This window comes from Pteropus alecto, unplaced genomic scaffold, assembly GCF_000325575.1.
Source record: "Pteropus alecto unplaced genomic scaffold, ASM32557v1 scaffold730, whole genome shotgun sequence".
NCBI lineage: Eukaryota > Metazoa > Chordata > Mammalia > Chiroptera > Pteropodidae > Pteropus > Pteropus alecto.
In genome coordinates, this window is record NW_006430048.1 from 71,506 (window position 1) to 91,655 (window position 20,150).

Consider the following 20,150-nt stretch of genomic DNA (forward strand, 5'->3'; position numbering starts at 1 on the left):
GGAGTTGAGATAAGATGCCAAGTAAGGATTGAGGGGACGCCTCCTCCAGAATGGAGGGGCTTCTCAGACCTCTGCTGTCAGCCCTAGGTGAGTGGGGGGACAAGGTGAAGTCATTTCCCCTAACTTTGCCTTAGGAGTCTCAGAGAGGAAAAGGCTTTGGACTGAGGGGTGCAGCCTCCAGTCCGCAGAAGGAGGAGTCCCAGCCTCTTCCAGAGTCAAGGTAAGATGCTGAGTGAATATTTAGGGAACATCCACCCCACACTGGAAGGAGCCCTACAGAATTCCACCCCTGTTTTCACTCCTGGGAGGTGCTGAGCAAAGTAGTTGCAATTGGCATTCACGGACTCTTCCAGGAGAATGTTAGGGTGGTGAATACTTTGTTCTGAGGAAGGAGGCCTCAGTTCAGTAGAGGGAGGAATGGCAGGCCCTGCCCAACTCTCAGCAAGAGTGGAGGCCAGTGGGACCATCTGCCTCACAACAGGGGGATCCCTAGGTAAGGGCCTAGTCCCTGCTGTCAGTTCTAGGAGGCCTTGGAATAACTGTCAGATTGAGTTGCCTGCTGACTTTTACCCTTTGGTTTGCAGGGAGGTGAGGTCTGTTCTGAGCACTGCTGCCTCAGGTGAACAGAAGGAAGATTCCAAGACCCTGCCAGGAACCAAGGTAAGATGCTGAGTAGGGACTGGGGGGATCACACACTCTAGAGCACTGCCCTCAGGAGAATATGGGTAGAGGCACTGTTTATCAGAGTATGAGGCCACTCACATCCTCCCTTTCTCCTTAGGTTGTGGTCCCCTATCATCCACCTCCTGCCCACATTCCTGCCTGCTACCACCAAGAGTGAGCATGTCTCGTCATCAGAAGATTCCACATTGGAAACAGGAACAACACTGTGCCCACAGTGAGACTCAGGGCCTGGAGGCTGCACAGGTCTCCCAGGCTCTGGAGGAGATCTCTCTCTCCTCCCATCGTCCAGTGCCTGGCAACCTGGAGGCTCTGGCTACTGGGACCCCCTGTAGCCCCCAGAGTCCTCAGAAAGCCATCTCATCATGCAAATTAGATAAGAGCAATGACAGTCAAGAAAGGGAGGCTAGTTCAGCTTCTTCAAAGTACCGACCAGACACTGAAAACTTGCCTCTAGGCACTTTAGATGAGAAGGTTACTTTGTTGGTGCAGTTCCTGCTGCACAAGTATCAAATGAATGAGCCCATCACAAAAGCAGACATGATTGATGTTGTTATTAAAGAGTATAGGAGTGACTTCCCTGAGATCTTCAAGAGAGCCTCTGAGCACATGGAGCTGGTCTTTGGCATTGATGTGGAGGAGGTGGACACCAGTAGCCATAGCTATGTCCTTGTTAACAAACTAGGCCTCACCTATGATCCGAGGCTGAGTGGCGATGGGACCATGCCAAAGACCAGCCTCCTGATAATTGTCCTAGGTGTAATCTTTATGAAGGGCAATTGTGCAACTGAGGAGGAGATCTGGGAAGTGCTGAATATGATGGGCTTATATTCTGGGAGAAATCACTTCATTTTTGGGGAGCCCAGGAAGTTCATCACCAAAGATTTGGTGCAGGAAAAATACCTGGAGTACCAGCAAGTGCCTAACAGTCATCCACCACGTTATGAATTCCTGTGGGGGCCAAGAGCCCATGCTGAAACCAGCAAGATGAAATTGCTAGAGTTTTTGACCAAGATCCATCAGTCTGACCCCAAGTGGTTCTCATCCCAGTATCAGGAGGCTTTGAGAGATGAAGCAGAGAGAGCCCAGGCTAGAACTACAGCCAGGGCTAGCACCACTGCCAAGGCTAGGGCAAGTTCCAGTGCCAAATCCGGTAGCTACCCCCACCCCTAATGAAGTCTGAGGCAGATTTTTCACTTTGTCATCGAAGAGAGCAGTCAACCTTTTAGTTCGTAGAATGCTCTGGTGGGGCTGTAGATGACACAGTGTATAACATCTTTTGTGTCCCTCTCTTATATGGTTAATGTGCAGCTTTATCTTCTTTTGGGGAGAGTTAGTTTTCAAATGTTGTTCTATTTAACATAACATTTCATTAGCTTCAGAATCTAAGTTTATGAATGGCATTAGTCTTACATTTATTGCTATTTATGAAATTTAAGAATACAAGTTTTGTTTGTAAATGAAATTGTGAAACTGACAGTCTTATTTTATGTTCTGAAAAAGGTAACATGACATTTGAATAGGCATTACCTTGGAACTGTCAAAGAACTCAGTAAAATAGTTGAGATCAGGAAAAAAACCTAAAAGATGATCAATTCTTGGCTTCCTTTATCCCTTTTAATCTGCCATTCTGTAAAATTAAATGACATCTACATGCATTTGCTCAGCTTGTTTAAGAATGTATGAGAAAAAAATCTTAATAAATTAGACTTCATGTACACTGGCTCATTTATTTTCAAAACATTAATTCAGCATCTGCTCCTTAGAAAGCACTCTGTGTGTACTGGGGATGTTAGGATGAACAAGATTCACTTCCCACCCATAGAATTGGACAGTCTAAGTGCAGGAATCACGTAAAGAAAATGGTGAGTATCCTTTAATACCAAAGAAAAAGTCAAAGGAAGTCGGGAGGTGGGTTCCATATGAGGACGATCAAGTGTAAAGGTCCTGAGACAAGGCAGGCTAAGGCCTTGGAAAACTGCAAGTCTTTCAATGACAGATAATTTTAAGTTAAACTGTATGGTACGCTAGATGAGGCAGTGCGAGTGGTGAGCAGGGGCAAGACCCTCAGATGGTGGATCTCAGAGTTCAGAGACTTAAGCCTGTAATGGAAAACTGTTTTTAGCAGTTACTTTGCAATCATGGGTAAACCAGATCCAACCTGGGACAAAAATGGAAGATAACCTGTGTTCTTATCCAAGTACAGATGAACACATAGCACAAATTTGGTGTTTTATGAATATCATCTTCAAAGAGTTAGCAAGAAATAAGGGTGGTACTTTCTTGAGGTAAGTGTCACCAGAAGCCACTGCACTGGCACTTTTTGCCCTGGGCTGGGAGATTCAGAGCCTGCACCATTCAAGAGACATTTAAATAGGTTATATTCAGTATAATTTGGCAAAGTAAGCAAGGCCTAGATTTTTGGAGTGTTGGAAGGGCAACTGGGAGGGAGGGAAGCCCTTGACACAAATTCTAGGAGCTCTGAGTTGCATTCAATTGGGAAATAGCCCCAGAGCCCAAATTAAATAATATATTCTCTAATAGGGAAATGGCCTGGGTCTCTGGGCCACACAGTAGAAAAGATCCTCTGCCAAATCACATCAAATTTTATGTGCACAAGAAATAAGCCTTTGTTGTGTTAAGCCATTCAGATTTTAGGTTTTATGTTTTGTATCAGCTAGCAGTTACTTTATCTAACTAATAAACAGGTACTAAGCTTATTAAGCTTGTTAAGCTTATTTAAAAAATTTGATGACAAAGCTAGTAATAGTGCATATATTCTTGTTGCAAATATTTCTAACATACATAAATCTATCCCTTCCCATTACAATATTCCTCCAAAATTAAGCTTTCTTCTCAGAGGTAACTGCAATGAAATATATGGTGTGTGTTATAACTTTAAGGATAACGTTCTAATACATAGATGTGCTATAAAAATATACTGTGATTTCTTTAATGTAATGGGTAGTGATGTACATATTCTCTCATTTGCCTTTGTCATTTAATAAAAGGAACGCAGTATTGTTCTATGACAAAACATGTAAATCCACTTCATTTTTTTAACTGCTCTCTAGGATTCTAAAGTATGAATGTTCCAGAATAATTTAATTATTCTCTTCCTAATGGACACGTAAATAGTTCCCATGAGTTTACATGGTTAATAGAACTGAAATCAGTATCTTTGGACATCAGTTTTTGGGCAAATGTGCATAGGAAATACATGGAAAACAGAAAGTGGGATAAAGTGGAGAGGATATGAAAATTGTAATTTTTTATAAATATTGCCAAAATATCATCTCACAAATCTATCATTTCATATTCTCACAAATTAATGTATGTAAATACTCTCTTCACATTTTGGCTTTTCGTCCCTTAACTTTTGGTCAAACATATATTAAAAAATAATGTCTCACAGTTGTATTAATTTGTATTTTCCTGTTTTATAATTAGGCTGAGCAGAAAATTAACTTAATCTCTTGCTCATATAAATCTGGATTTCTGCAATGATACTTGGAGTTACAGGATTCCTCTGAACATGCTTTAATAAAATTCTGATGGCAACTAGGTATTTTCCTTTTACATTGAGAAGAAAAGATTTGGTTAAAACGAACAGGTGCCAGAGATTGGGGCCAGACAGTACACTGTCATGTAGTGAGGGGTATGAGGAAGACGGCAAGGGAGAGCAATTTCCAGAGTCCATGAGAGAGACCACCAGCAAAACCAAGTACAGAGGGCTGAGGGCAAGCTGGCAGGTGGGAATCTGAATCTCGAGTTCAGCATCACGTGGAGAAGTGACCATAAGGATCAGGATGGGGCATCCGGTAACACTTACATGAATAGGCTTGGAAAATTTCTGACTCACCTCTACCAGCTGGAAATTGTTGAGTGATCTAAATGGGCAGATAATTTGATGAAAGAACCCAAAGCACATCAGACATCCTGCTCTACCTTAGAATCCTCTCTACACGTTATCAGGCAGAATATAGCTGGCTCTTCTGTATCAACTAGTGATGTTATTGATGGATTCTAGTAGAGCCACATTTCTTGGTGACCCTGGGGGTCCAGAGTACATTTGCCAATGTACCTGGGCTGGGAGCTATCTTTATGTTGTCTGGAAATGGCTATCTTTTTACCTTATATATAGTGGAACCCCTTTACTTAGGTTGAGGCTATGTGACTGGGTAAGGTTAGTGAATGACAAACAATTGAGACAGGCCAGAGATACTATGAGTAGTGCAAAGGGATATGCAATTGCAAGGATGGGGAAGTTGGAGAAGGAATGCCTTTAGGGGCTAATTATTCCAGTGACTGCACGTTAAGGGCTAAGTGTGGACATGTCTTGAAAAACAACCCAAACTGTGTCTCTAACTCAGACTGCCTTTTTACAATCCCTGAATTTTTGGCACATCAGAGGTGGGTGTCCTAGGGCTGTGTTTGCTGGCCTGTGTTATCACCAGATACTGCCTGGGATAGGGGATTGGACCAGGGGGTAGACATTTTCAGAGTGTATGGTGAACTGATGGAGATGCTACAATTCCTTGTTAAATTGACAGAGGATGATAGAGATGTGTGGGGTCCAGTAATGGAAGCATAATGATGTACTATGTTGTTGCCAGCATCCCTACCTCCAAGATGAGGGTGTTAGGGTCTAGGAAGGAGATGTTGATGATCATATTCTTAGTGGTAGTTTCCCATGGGAATTCACGGAGGCAGAAGATCCCACCAGGGATTATTTTGATCAGTGAATGTCACCTCTGGTACTTTGACTGATTGGATTGATTGATTGATTCATTCATTCATTCATTCATCCAGCAAGTACTTATTGAACACTAAGTAAAGAAAATGGCAAAGCATTTGATTCAGGCTGAGGATTTGAAACAGATTTGAGTTTTAGGAAGTTAGAGGACAATGCGATAGGGTAGGGTAGAAGAGAGTCTCTAATGACTCTGAGTTTTGCAGGTTGACCGACTAGATAGAAGCTATTCCTCTTAGATGAGATTGAGGATAAAGAGGAGGGAGAGTTAGTGGGAATTTAAGTTAGAGGTAAAGATGAGGAAGGGTGTGGTGGATGGTGGATGAGGTCAGTGTGGGCCATATAGATGGTAAGGTTTTGCTGTCTGTCCAAGTAGAGATGTCCAGTGGGTAGTAGAAACCAAAAGTCTGGCTATCAGGAGGGGCCCAGGCTGCAGATTAGGTTTGGCTGCATCAAGAGATGTCATTTGAGGCCACAGGTAGAGGTAAAATCAAGTGGTGTGCATATAGTGGCCTATATTCTGTCTCCTCCCCTGCAAATACTATTGGAACCAAAAATTACACAAAGCTTAATAAATTCAAGGAAGAGTTTAAAGGGAAAAAAGTATTCACTCAGAAATCTACCAATCAGAGGAAGTTTTCCTGTTTCCTTAAACTCTCTTTTAAACAGATACTTGTGCCTTTTCCCTGTGTATTGCCTGTACCTGTGTATTTGTGGCTTAAAATATATATATAATAAAATATATGTATGATTTTTCAATCTTGAATCTGATGTCTTGGGTCTCTACTCTTGATAGCCTTTATTTAGGGTGGAGCTTACACTCACAGTACATAGACACGTATCTGCTGTAACTAATGTGTCCTAGGCAGCTAGCAACTCTGTAGTAATTCAAGTCTCTCATGACGTACAGAGCAAGGGACTATAGGCAATCTTGGGTCCATGTTTCTGGAGATTAGAACTTCATGACACATTCTTTATCTAACTTGAGTACTAACTTGGGGATAATTATCATCAAAACTTTAGACATGAGACTGCTTACTCCAGCTGAAGCCTTTCCTAGAAATCCAATCCATGAACACAAGGAAGGCTGAGCAGTCTGGGTAAAGTGGGGACTGCAAGCCCAGAGTCCTATCCATTCAGCCTCATCTCCCTTTGTGGGGCAGTGGGCCTTGACACCCACAGAACTCTAGGATGCCCTCTCAACAATGCTGGGAGAGCTTGGTGCTAAAAAACCTTGCCTCAGACATGAACTTCATCTAGGGTTGCCAGCTGTCCTGAACACACAGGACATGTGCTGTATGTGATTTTTTCCTGCATTCTATATTGACTTTATCAGGACATCTTAAACGTCCTGTATTCAGCTTTTTAAATAAGTTACAAAAATTTAGCAGTTAGAACTATTTTTCAACCATAACTAATTAAATCACTTATATGGAAAATCATACCTTCACAAATAAATATCTGGGTCTCTCCAGAAGTTTGGCTGAGGGAAGATCAAAAGGAGGAATTTAGAATTAAAGAAAGGAAATATTCAAGAAAGTAAAAGCCTGTTTTTTGTTTTGTTTTGTTTTGTTTTTGCCCATAGTCCCAAGTCATGAACAGTAACCTCTATTAATGAGACACACAATCAGTAGAATCAGCTCGAAAATGACTGCCTCTAGAAACAAGTTTCTGAAAGTTAGCAAATCAATGACAGCTCCAGGCTTCTAAAAAGCAGCCCATCATTGATACTACCCTAACACACCTGTCCTGAAAGTGAGCCAAGCAGCGACAGCCTCACACTTCAGACAGCATCCAATCAGCAAATTCTTCAGTCCAGGGGCCATGCTTCTGAAAGTCAGCAGATCCACAGCAGCCTTACTCTAGTGACCATAAGAACACAGCTGAAAGTCTGCCTGTCCCTAAACACTCCACTTCTGAATGTCTACCAATTCTTGAATCCCCAAGCTAACCAAAACCTCATAGAAGACCAGCTCCAGGTTTGTTTGGGAAGACTGTGCCTTATAAGTACAATTCTCCCTTCTGGCAAACTGGGAGTTCACCTTTTGGCATCAAATAGCAAGTTCAAGCTATTCTTAGTTCACAATTTTACAACCCTTTCAACCATACCAGCCCTGTTTACGGACTTGTTCAGACTTGTTAGTGACAGAATTACTGACTGATGTGGCCATGAAATTTTCAAATTCAGTCTTTTCAATTCTTGCAATGGTTGCTTTCATCTATTTTTATTTGTATATATTTGACTTTTTAAATAAGTTGCTGAGTAAAGTTCACTTATTTCTTGTTCGTAGTTTTTAAAATTCCTCTAGCAATAAGATTATGTGCTTTAAAAGAAGAGCAGTGTTGTTAAAGTACTTCATTGATTAAAGGAACTTCTTGAATATGTTATAGAAAGAATTGATGAAAAATGTTTCCCTTTATATGTCAAGGCTGTTCTTAAAATGAGTAACATTACTTATGAAAAGGAAAAAATAATTCTGACTCATAGTGGGTAATTATTATGGAATTTGTCAAGATTATCATTTGAAATGGATTTCATCACTCAAGGAATTTGATTTAGTAATATGGATGTTACTGAATATTCTTCCAGCAGGGAAGCAAGAAGAAGAGGATAACAATTGATGACGATGCTCTTTTTGTCAGAGTGCAACATTAAAAAACAAAAAAAAACAAGTTAAGAAATGGAACACAATCCAGAACAATGGAAATGTGAAGTATGCCATGAAAGATGGTTTGTGTGATTTAACAAAGCAAAATCAAAGAGCAGTTCTCAGAATTTTTAATCATTTCAGTACATGTTCAGTATAATAGCTTAGTATATATGCTAATGTTGAGCATATATACTCACTAATTCTGATAGGACAAAATAGTGAAACATGTTGAAAGTAACCACTATAAAAGCTATGGTACAATGTAAATAGAAGACAGACTGAAACTGCAACGAATTTTATAAGTAAATTCTGTAAAACAAGAAACTGTTAAAGAGACGTAAATCATTAGGAGGATATAACTAAAAATATACATATATATAATTTAGGCATTTATAATTTAATTCATATAAGCAACAATGTTTTAGTATAAGTATATCCCATAAGACTGTGTTTCCTCAAAATTCATATGTTGAATCCTAACCCTCACTACCTCAGAAGATGACTGTATTTGGAGATAGGTTCTTTTGGGAGGCAATTGGTTAAAATGAGATAATTAGAGTGGGTCTTAATTCAGTGTAATTGGTATCTTTATAAGAAGAGATTAGGACATCTATACACAGAGGGAAGATGGTATAAAAACACAGGGAGAAGATGGCCAACTATAAGCCAAAGAGAGACCTAAGAAGAAACCATCCCTGCCAGCACCTTGATCTTGGACTTCTAGCCTCCAGGATTGTAAAAAAAGTAAATTTATGTTGTTTAAGCCACCCAGTCTATGGTACTTTATTATGGTAGCCCTAGAAAACTAATGCAGATAATTAAAATATTTCAAATTTAATTAGGTGCCTAGCATTTTAATTTGCTAAATCTGGCAGCCCTAGGTAAAGGTGAACCAGAGGTAAAGCTGCCTCACATCCTACCCACCCTCATGAACTGCAAGGAATGCTGCCTAGATGCCGAGCAAAAGATGGCTTCTATTGCTCTCAAATGATTGAGAACAAATAATTATAACCTCACGCACACTTCTCCAAAGGACGGGAAAAAGGAACACTTACTTCCCAACTTGGTTTCATGCTATCAGACCCCTGATGCAGAAATACATTATCATTAGAAGATCAGTTAATGTTAATTATTGCTTTATATAAGAGAAAATTCATTTTAGTGGGAAAAAAAGCATTTGATAAATTGAACACATATTCAGTATTAAATGAAGAAAAGTCCTCTTATCAGCCTAGTAATAGAAGGAAGTTCTTTAACCTGAAAAAGATTATCAGTTATTGGTGAAATTTTGAAAGATTTTCATTTGAGACAATTATGTTCTACATGGCTACTCAACATTGTATTGCAGATTTTCACCTCTACAATGAGGCAGATATTATATACAAAATACATTGAAATTGTACAGGATGAAACAAAATTGTGTCAATCACAAATAATATGATTATATATGTGAATAATCCAACATAATCTAAGGCAAAATGTATGAGAAGGATTAAGATTTTTCTGAATATTCATTCTTTATAAAAAATCAATTGTATTTCTATACATCAGGGGAAAAAATGCTGAAATATAAAATTAAGAAATACCATCAACAATAAGATTAAAAATGTCAAGTACCTTGGAATATATCTAATGCAACATGTATATGACCTTTACAAAAAAATGTTGTAGCCTTACTGAGGGAAATTGTAAAAGAACTAAACAAATAGGAAGATATACTTTTTCGTGAATTTAAAAGCACAATAGCAATATTGTTATACGGTCTCCATCTTGCATTTATTATATATTTTAATTCTCACATCATATGAGATAGATTAGGTGTTATTGCCTAAAGTTTAAAGGTAAAGAAACTGTGAGTCTATAAATTAAAGCAATTTGCCTGAGGCCATGCAGTAAATAGAAAGGCCATAACATGAGTGTATATATCTATATCTATATCTATATCTATATCTATCTATATCTATATCTATATCTATATCTATCTATCTATCTATCTATCTATCTATCTATCTATCTATCTATCTATCTATCTGTCTCTAAGGTCTCTCGTTTTTTCACAATACCACTGGAGTAAACACTGGTAGTGCCCTGTCCAGATACCCTCAGATACCACTTACCAGCTTTGTGTATCCCTTTACAGGCTTCTGCGTGCTTTACTGTTGAGATGTCATACATTTAACCCTCAGAAGATTATCCATGGACATTGCAGTCTCCTTGTTTACACAGAGAATCAGAAATCTCTAGCAATTTTATACCAGTCTTATCCCCTCCAAGTCCCCAGATAATCCACGACCTTCTTTTCAGTATAAAGAATTGGAAGTACCTAGGAATTTTTGTACCAATATCCAATCCCAGAATAGTCCATAGTCAATGACAGAACAGCTTATTTGATTCAAGGCTAATATCCTTTTGAGATGTACTTTATGCTCTAGAGATTTTAGTAGGATTAGACTGAGTCTGACACCTCACCTGAAATAACACACTTATTTGACTTCTTTTTCTTTTCTTTCTTCCTCCTTCACTCCCTTAATTGTTCCTCCTGGGAGCAAATCCTTAATAAAACACTTGCATCTGAAACTTGGTTTATCTGGGAGAATATCACCTACCAAACCTACATTGTGAGATATAGTTACTTCAAACCCACTATCTAGATAGTAACCCCCAAATCAAGTGAGTATGTTTATTACATGAGCTTTATAAAATATATTAAGAATGTGAAATTGAAAGTAATGTCAAATGATTATTCAATTAGTATAATATTCATAGAATTCTTTTAGTGATCTTTGCCAAGTAATTTTACCTACCTGATTTTAAGTTTTCTTCTTTCACAAATGAGTGTATTAAGATCAGAAATTCTCTAAGGCAGCAGATTTCAAAAAAAAAAAAAGGTGATTTTTGTCACCCAGAAGACATTTGGTAAGCTATGGAAATATTTCAGGTTGTCACAACCTGAGGTGGAGTGCTGCTGATGCTTCTAGTGAGTAGAAGCCAGGGATGCTGTTAAACAACCTCTAATGCCAATGCCCTGAACAGCCCCCTACAAGAAAAAAATGCTTTGGCCCAATATATCAATAATATTGAGATTGAGAAACCTTGATCTAAGGTTTTATCTATCCTTAAAATTCAGTGAACCATTATTTCTATCTTAGTCTACAGTATGTCAGTTCATCATTTGAATGTAATCAATGCATTTTTAATTCCATGAGAAACCAGTCAACTCAGTCAGATAGCTTGGCACTAAACAATTAGTTTTTGGTCTAAGTAATTGATGGTCACTTAAGATAGGCTACTTCTGCATGGACACAGCCTTTGTAACCTAACATTCAATGACTTGCTTGGTGCTCTAGAAAATACTTTTTTTTAAAATGTGGAACAGAGGATAAAGATTACCTAGTGAAGGCACATTCAATGGTAATTTCTTTTATGTGAAGTGGCATGGGCGAATTAAACAAAGCATGAAGCATGCCATTTTAGGACATACAATAATCATAGACAGTTTAATTAAAAAGCTATATGATCAGGATACACTCCTGACTCTTAATCTCAGTAATGAAGAGAAACTAGTTTAATACTCTTAATTTATTGTTCTTAAAAGAGAAGATTTCCGATGACAATTGCCATGTTATAGTTTGAATAGAACAGTTAACACATTAAAAGTAGCTGTAGTTAAAAGTTCATTTGTTATATTTACCAAAAAAGTTATTTCAATTTTTTACTTAACATATATCATGTTTATTGTGAATTGCACATGTTTAATGTGCCATTAAAACATACTAAATTAAATGAAGTAATGCTACAGTGTCTACTTCTGTATTTTATCCATTTTAAATCTTCATTGCTTTATAATGAAGCATAATATAGGAGCAAATGAAGAAGAAAATATTAAAACCCCATGATAGAATTAATTCCACGTACTGTATAAAGAATCTCTTTCTGTGAAACCCTCATCTTGTAAGAAATAGAGAAATATATGGAAGGACAATCTATTTTAGATTAATGAAAAAGTACATGCGGGTGGACATTGAAAAATTAAATAAAGACGTAAAAGCTGGATTTCAAAGGTTGAGGCTTGGTTCTCTAGGCTGGCTTTATTCGTGTTTCCAGGTTCAGAAAAGGAATGTAAATAAAATACAATAAGCCTAGAGGTCTATAAAATGAGTCAATGATAACATAGATTAGGTTAAGAAACTGCTTTGCCCAAATACAGCATAGCAATGTTATAATAAGCTCTCAAGGGGCAAATGGAAAATCCCTCACTGGTCCTGTGTTCACTACTGGAGCATTTAAGCCTTTGGAAATCAAGACTAGGATGTCATGTTTTGCGTGTCTTTCTCCATCTGCTACTTGATATTTTATCATATTTCTTTATGATCAGAAGGCTTTTGTACCTTAAAGATCAAGAAATGGAAATGCAGAGATACATTTACACAAGACAGAAAGACATAATATAACAGTGCTATGATCTGAATGTTTGTGTTCCCCCAAAATTCATATGTTGAAATCCTAATGCTCAATGCAATGGTATTAAAAGGTGGGGCTTTTGAGAGATAACTAGGCCATGAGGGCAGAGCCCTCATGAATGGGATTATTGACTTACAAAAGAGACCCTACAGAGGTCCTTGGCCCATTCCATCATACAAAGATCCAACCGAAAGTCTGCAGCCCAGAATTGGGCCCTCACCCACTGGCACCTTGATCTCAGACTTCCCAGCCTCCAGAATTGTGAGAAATAAATTATTGTTTATGAGCTACCCAGTTTGTAGTATTTTGTTATAACAGCCCGAACAAAGTAAGACAAACAGTACTCAGGCTCTGTATTTTTTTCTCATATTTCTCATGACCCATGTGAGAAATAGCCTACAAATTCTCATAAATAATACCTGGCATATTGATTATGGAGCTCAATACCTTTACTACTCAAGATAACTTTTGAATTAAAACACTTGTGTTTTAATTAAATGGTTAGCTATTTTTTTTAATATAAGAAAAAGGTAGGTCTATTTATAGAGTGTATATAAAGTCTGGAGATCTAGAAAAGTATATCGAATATAATGAAAGACATCTTTACTCTGTAAAATAATAAAATAATGTTATCTGTGTTTCCAGACTTTATAGACACTGATATGAAACAAACTCCAACATGTATTATTAGTTGAGGGGAAAGCAAATTGCAAAACAATATATACAACTAAATTGTTAAATTTACATAACAGTCAAGTGCACATTCATATCCACCTAGGACGAACTCATAATAAAGTTGTATGGTGGTAAGGATGAGAGAGGGGATTGAAGAGAAGTCATGAGACTGATTTTATTTTGAGTGTATGTTTGACTTTTTACATTGTGAAAATGGTTATGGAGCACCACTTCAGTATTTTAACTCTAATCAGTAACAAATCACTTGTTTCCAATGAGACATGGACAAGGTCATATAAGCAGTATTTATACACAAGACCACACCACAGCTGAAAATAAGACTAAATGATCCCTCTTTATCAGTTATGTTTGCTTTATTATCAATGATGTTCCCAGGTCAGCATTATTCCCCTCCCTTGTGAAAAAAGATGACTGAAAATTTAATTGCTAAACTGTTTCTTCTTCTTGACAAGATCCAATCCAAGAGAGAATTCTGCAATGTCCTTTGGGAATACAAATTATAAGCACAGATCTATAAAAAGACCCTTTCAAATCACCTTTACTGAAATGCCCCAAGGTTCCCTGTGGGGTGTGTTCTCATTTGCTGCAGTCTACTAAATAAAGGTGACTTCATTTGACTATAGCTTCATTACTAGCTGTCTTTACTGAGCTTCGATATTGTTTTGACTCTCAAAAATATCATACATGTAACATAAACTACAAGTTCTGTTAAAAAATACTTCCTTTAGTCAAGAGAACATCCTTACTTTGAAATTGTATTGAAATAAAACACACAAACAATAGCAAGAGGGGTTAATCCATATTCTTGGAGATAGTCAAATTATCATTCCATTCCTCATACCTATATCACTTCATTAATTATCAAGGCTTTCCTTTCACAAATAGCTTTAACATCTCCACAAATTGTGGTCAATTATATTAGGAAATGTTACATATATCCTTTAAGAGATTTGTAGTAGTTATATATTGCTGTATAACAAATTTTCCCCAAATTGAGAGACTTAAAGCAAGAAACATTTATATCTCACAGTGTCTGTGGGTCAGGAATTTGAGAGTGGCTTAACTGGGAGATGCTTGATGGTTCAGTTTTCTTATGAGATGTTGAATCTTTCCTGTGACTTCATGGAGACCTAAAGAAATGGTTCAATGTAAATTAATTTCTTAGAAATATATTTTTGCATTGACAAGTATGCCATTGAATAATTGTAACCCAATCACAGGTATTTTAGTATGTATGTTCCTTAAATACATTGTCAGATGAAAGCCTCATAGTAACTCTGTGAATCCATTTTTGAGATGAAGAAACTGAGGCATGGAGAATTTAAATGTCTTGCTTTGTATCATATAGCTATAGGAAAGTAGAATCAGGATATGAAAATGAATTTATCTAACACCCCAAACAATGTCTTCTGTATAAAGTCAACATTTCCACAGAAAATAGAATAGTTTAAAAAAAAATAAAGGAAAGAAAGAAATAGGAATACTCATTAATTGGGCCCCTACTGGATAACATGAATGTTTACATATGTTATCTCACTTAATCAAGTCCATTCTCTTGTTTAATCAAGTATGTTCACAATTGCTAGTCCAGAAATCTCTCTCCATTGGTAAAATTTACATTCAAAAGATTTTCCAAATAAGCAGTCAACTCATGTTGGAAAGCCATTTTATTTTTTCTCAATATCGTTTGTCTCACTTTTCCATGCTCTTTTCTTCCTGAATACTTTTCTATTTCATTTCTTTTCCTTCTGTGGAACAGAGAAAGATCAGATATGTTATTTATACCTTTTGATCAAATGGCTATTATGACAAGTTTCAGTCAAATTTTTTATTTCTTCTCAACTTTAGCATTTTGATGCATTTATTTCTAACTGTGGCTATTGAGAAGAGAACAAGAAAGAAAGGATTAGGTGAAAGGTACATCAAATAGGACCTGAGACTTTAAATATTTAATGTGAACAAGATTATACTGCACTTAATTTCAGATGATACTTTCAACACTGAAAGGTATAGAAATCAGAAAAAGAATACTGGAAATGTGGTTTATGTAAAACTGTACTAAGCAGGGTTACTTGGATGACTCTCATATGCAGTTTTAAATATGTTTCAATGAAACTGTGCTTTTTTTGATCACAACATTGAATATTAAACTGAGAGTGTAATGGAAATAATTCAAGATTTGGAGTCAGAAATAAACGATTTCAGGTTCTAGTTTTACCACTACTAACAATGTAACTTTGAACAACTTGTCTGTGCTGTGGCTCAGTTTATTTATCTGTAAAATGGGAGTAATACTAGTGGTCTTTTTTATTTCCTGGTTGTGGTAAAGGTTAGAACTAATGTAGATAATTTGCCTAATAGAGAGTAAAAGCTCAGGAAGTGGGCTCTAATCAGTCTTAGTTCACATTTATTTATTTGCTTATGGAAAAAATCTGCTCATTTCAAGAGAGCTAGAAAAAGGCATATTCCTCCACCATTCTCAGCTACTCAGTTCTTAGATCTCTATTACTTGGACCTCCACCTCTTCTTAGGTCAATTTACCTATATCCAGTAAGTGCGGAAGCCTAAAGCAGCTTTGAGGAACATGTTTCCTTTTGTCAGTACCAAGAAATAATCTTCTTTGTGAGAAGTTTCCAGATGTCGAGTAGGCTTACCTCATTTATGTTTCTGGTTAGTAGACTACAAATTTTAGATTTTTATTTTCTCAAATGTAAGCAAGTCTTACCAAATGAGTTCCCAGTTAAAAATACTAAGGTATTCACTTTAGTTAGCTTATTAAAATGGATATACGTATGTCTGTGTTTCCAATCCTTGCTGAATATAAAATTGATAGACACAAAAATCCTTTTAAACTTTACAGATATAAGCTTTTATTTTCTCAAAGCCAGAAAAATGCCCCATAAGAATATATAACTAATTCTTAATCAGTTTTGATTTTTTTTGTATAAACAGCTGCCAAAAATAAATGATATATTGATAGATCTTTATAGACTAATACTTATATTACTTGCATGTGCTCAACCATGAACTGTGAAGAGATGGAAAGATAAACATCCCACTGCCTACAAACCTTATAAAAGACTGATTATTGCAAGCAAATAGAGACTAGTTTATTTTAGCAGTAGGAAACTATAAAAACTGGCCTGTTTGAAGGTACAAAGTTTGAGAAAATTTAAAAGAATTTGCCCTCTCCCAGTTGTCAGTAGGAATTCACCAACATATGGGGACTCAGCTCAGTTCCACATGGGCTTATGTTTTAAATTCTTTGCTTATTCAGTTTAGAAAGACCCTTTTTACAAGGAGTGCTTTAGGGCTTTCCCCTAAATCCCACTTCTATGGATTTTCTCCATAGTTTTGGAGCTTGAAAGGTACATTATAGTCACCTTACCTCTTTCTTCCTACAAACCAGTGTTCAGAGCACATTTAAGCCAGAGTTCATCCGGAAACATTCATTCCTCCTAAACCTTCATTACTTAAGGTTCAAAGTAGCCCAAACACTATCACACTCCTGACAGTTCTGCACAATGCTGCTGTGAATATTCATCCTCTTGCATTCTCTGTAGAGATAAAGTATCTTTGTTTATTTCTGTGTTGACAGAACAATTCAGTCTAATCACTCTGAATCCTAAATTTTGATCTTAGTCTGAGTCTTGCACCCTAGAGCATAGGAACATTGGAATTATCTATAAGCAAATCAATTATAAAGAATGAAATGAAGGACTGGAAATACAAATGAGGCCTAAGTAAAGAAGTAGTAGAAATTGAAAAGCTGGACTTCCTTAAAATTAAAAACTTCTGCTCCATAAAAGACAATATCAAGACAATTAGAAGAGAAACCGTAGACTAGGAGAAAATGTTTGCAAAACATGCATCTGATTAAAGATTGTTATCCAAAATTACAGAGAACACTTAGAATTCAACCATAAGAAAACGAATAACCCAATTAAAAATTGAGCCAAAGACTTTAACAGACACCTCACCAAAGAAGATGTACATATGGCAGATAAGCATATGAAAAGATGCTCCACATCATATGTCATCAGGGAAATGCAAATTAAAACAAGAGTGAGATACTAATACATATACCTATTAGAATGGCAAAAATCTAGAACACTGATGACAACAAATGCTGGTGAAATGTTCTGCACAATATAGCATCCTTTCAATTTTATTATAAACCTAAAACTGCTCTAAAAAATAAAGTATTCGAAAAAGTAATATGAAAGGATTGAAGTTCTTGTTAGTCCTAACGTTTATTACATTTGTTGAAATGGAAATTTCTAAAGGTCTTATTCATAAATGTACCTTCCACACCAAACACCATGTGGGCATATAAGAAAAACTGAAAGGAACTGAAATTCTTGATTCAAAACGAATTCCTTTTCTAGAAAGGAAAACTGACCAAAGTTTATGGAAATCTAAGTGCAAATCTAACTTCTATTTTGATACCAGAGCTGGCCAGGTGTTTAGACTGAGCCTCTTTCCAAAAACAACCAAAACTGCCAGACAAATTATAAAAAGTAACCTTCTTAAAAACATTGCTGAGCTTATAAAACAAGAAAGAATTATCAGGCCAAATTTAAGTGAAGGCTGGAACCAGATAATTAATGTGGGCATGGAAGCCAATTTTGCCCTGAGGATATTTGCTGAATTTGACTTTAAGTTTTCAAAACCCTGGTTTAGGATACAAAGGGTAAAGTACAGGCCTGCCAGAGGCTGGATACTTCTCCTCATAAATCTGATACCAGAAAGGCTACCCCATCAGGATAAGCAAAAACCAGGGTTAAAGCTGCCCACACTGTGCTCACACTGTACACACCCTTAGGAACTGCAAGGAATGCTTCTGCCTAGATGATGAACAAACTATAGCTTCATATGAGGTGCTCTCAAATGTTCAAGAACAAATGATTGTAATCTCACAAACACTTTTCCAAAAGACAAGAAAAAGAAATACTTCCCAGCTCAGTTTCAGATCCCTGATACAGAAAGCTGAGGAGGAAAGTATAAGAAGACCAACATATAGGTCAATTTCACTCATGAATATAGATGCAAAAATCATTGACACAATAATACTAAATGGAATCTTCAATATATAAAAAGAGTAGTACACTTAGGGTAAGTTAATTTACCATTAGAAAGTCAGCTAATGTAAATTATTGCATTATTGTAAAATTGAAAATTCATATGTAATTATTTGAATGAAAGAAAACAGTTGATAAAATTTAACATACATGTAGGATAAAAAAGGAAAATATACTGTACATTTAAAATTTTGTTAAGGGATAGATCTCATGTTAAATGTCCTTTTTATAATAAAATTAAAAAAAAAAAAAACAACCCTGTTAGCAACCTAGGAATAGAAAGGAATTTCTTTGATCTGCTAAAGAATGACACTTTGAAAAATTTCCATTTGAGATGAGGATGCTTTTACACAGCTATTCAATATTGTATTGCTGGCCTTCACCCCCACTGTAGAGCCTTAAGGTAACAAATTTAAGAAAAGTAATTCTGAAATTTATATGAGAAGGCACAATTACTAGTATATGAAAACAATTCTGAAAAGGAAGAACAAAGCTGGAGGACTCACATTACTATGATCTACTATAAAACTACAGTAATCAAGGCAGTGTGTTATTGGCAAAGCAAAAATACAAAGATTATTTCCAGGTACCAAAATCTCTATTATTATTTTTATTTTTATTTCTGCATAACAAGTTACCACAAATTTAGTAGCTTAAAACAACTTCCATTTATTAGCTCACTATCTATAGGTCAAGAGTCCAGGCACAGCATGGCTAGCTTCTCTGCTCAGAGTCACACAAGGCTAAGATCAAGGTATCAGTCAGGGTCCTCTTCTAAGCTTATGAAGTTGTGGTAGGATTCAGTTTCTTGCTGTTTAGGACTGGGTCTCTGTTTCCTTGCTGGCTGTCAGCTGGTGGCCATTCTTATCTCCTCCCGGCTGCCTATATTTCTTGATGTACGTCCCCTCTGTCTTCAGAGCCAGCAATGAAGATTCTCCCTTGTATCGAATCCCTCTCACTTTTTGAATCTCTTTTACCAGGAAGAGTCCCATCTCTTTTAAGAGTGCAACTAACTAGGCCAGATCCACTGTTATGAACTGAATGCGTCCCCCCAGAATTCACATGTGAAAGCCCTAACCCCCAATGTGATTGTATTTGGGGACGGGGCCTTTAAGGAGATAATTAAGGTTAGATGATTCATAAGGGTAGAATCTTAATCCAATAGGCCTGGTGTCCTTATAAGAGAAAGAGATGCCAGAAGAGTATGCACTCAAAGGAAAAGGCCATATGGGGATACAGTGAGAAGGCAATCATCTGCAAGCCAGAAAGAGAGGCCTCAATATAAAGCAGCCCTGGTGGCACCTTGATTATAAACTACTAGCCTCCAGAACTATGAGACAAATACATTTCTGTTGTTTAAGCCACCCAGTCAGTGGTATTCTGTTATGTAGCCTGAGCAGACTAATACATTCACTAAGAATAATCTCCTTTTCTTAGAGTAAAACTGCGCCATATAAAACAATCTAATCACAGAATTGATATCTCATCATATTCACAAGTGTCTCCCACACTCAAAGCCTGTGGATTATACAAGAGTGCAAGTCATTAGTTTATTGTATTAGTTTGTCTACTGCAGCAGCTTCATTTGTTATAACAAAAATACTGGAAATAACTCAAATGTCTGTTGATAGGAGAATGAATAAACAAAGTATAGTACATCCATACAAGTTACTATTCAGCAATAAAATGAAAGAATTATTGATGCACACAACTTGGATAAGTTCTGAGTGAAAGAAGCCAGTCTCAAAGGTTATATAGTATATGATTTTATATAGATATATATAAAAATTATATATAGATATATATAGTATATGATTTTATATATAC

General features: G+C 36.6%; 1 protein-coding gene and 1 pseudogene across 1 annotated transcript; both read left to right on the forward strand.

Moving 5' to 3' along the window:
* The first annotated feature begins 843 nt into the window (after positions 1 to 843).
* Positions 844 to 1,854, forward strand: LOC102891257 (melanoma-associated antigen B16). The gene has a single exon (XM_006904682.1). The coding sequence runs from the start codon at positions 844 to 846 to the stop codon at positions 1,852 to 1,854; it is 1,011 nt and encodes a 336-aa protein (XP_006904744.1).
* Positions 1,855 to 2,853: 999 nt separating this feature from the next.
* Positions 2,854 to 20,150, forward strand: part of LOC102891495 — a 79,442-nt pseudogene continuing 62,145 nt past the window's right edge.

Bases quoted from the DNA above. Each gene is read 5' to 3' on its own strand.
- LOC102891257 (XM_006904682.1), top strand. From the start codon at position 844: ATGTCTCGTCATCAGAAGATTCCACATTGGAAACAGGAACAACACTGT.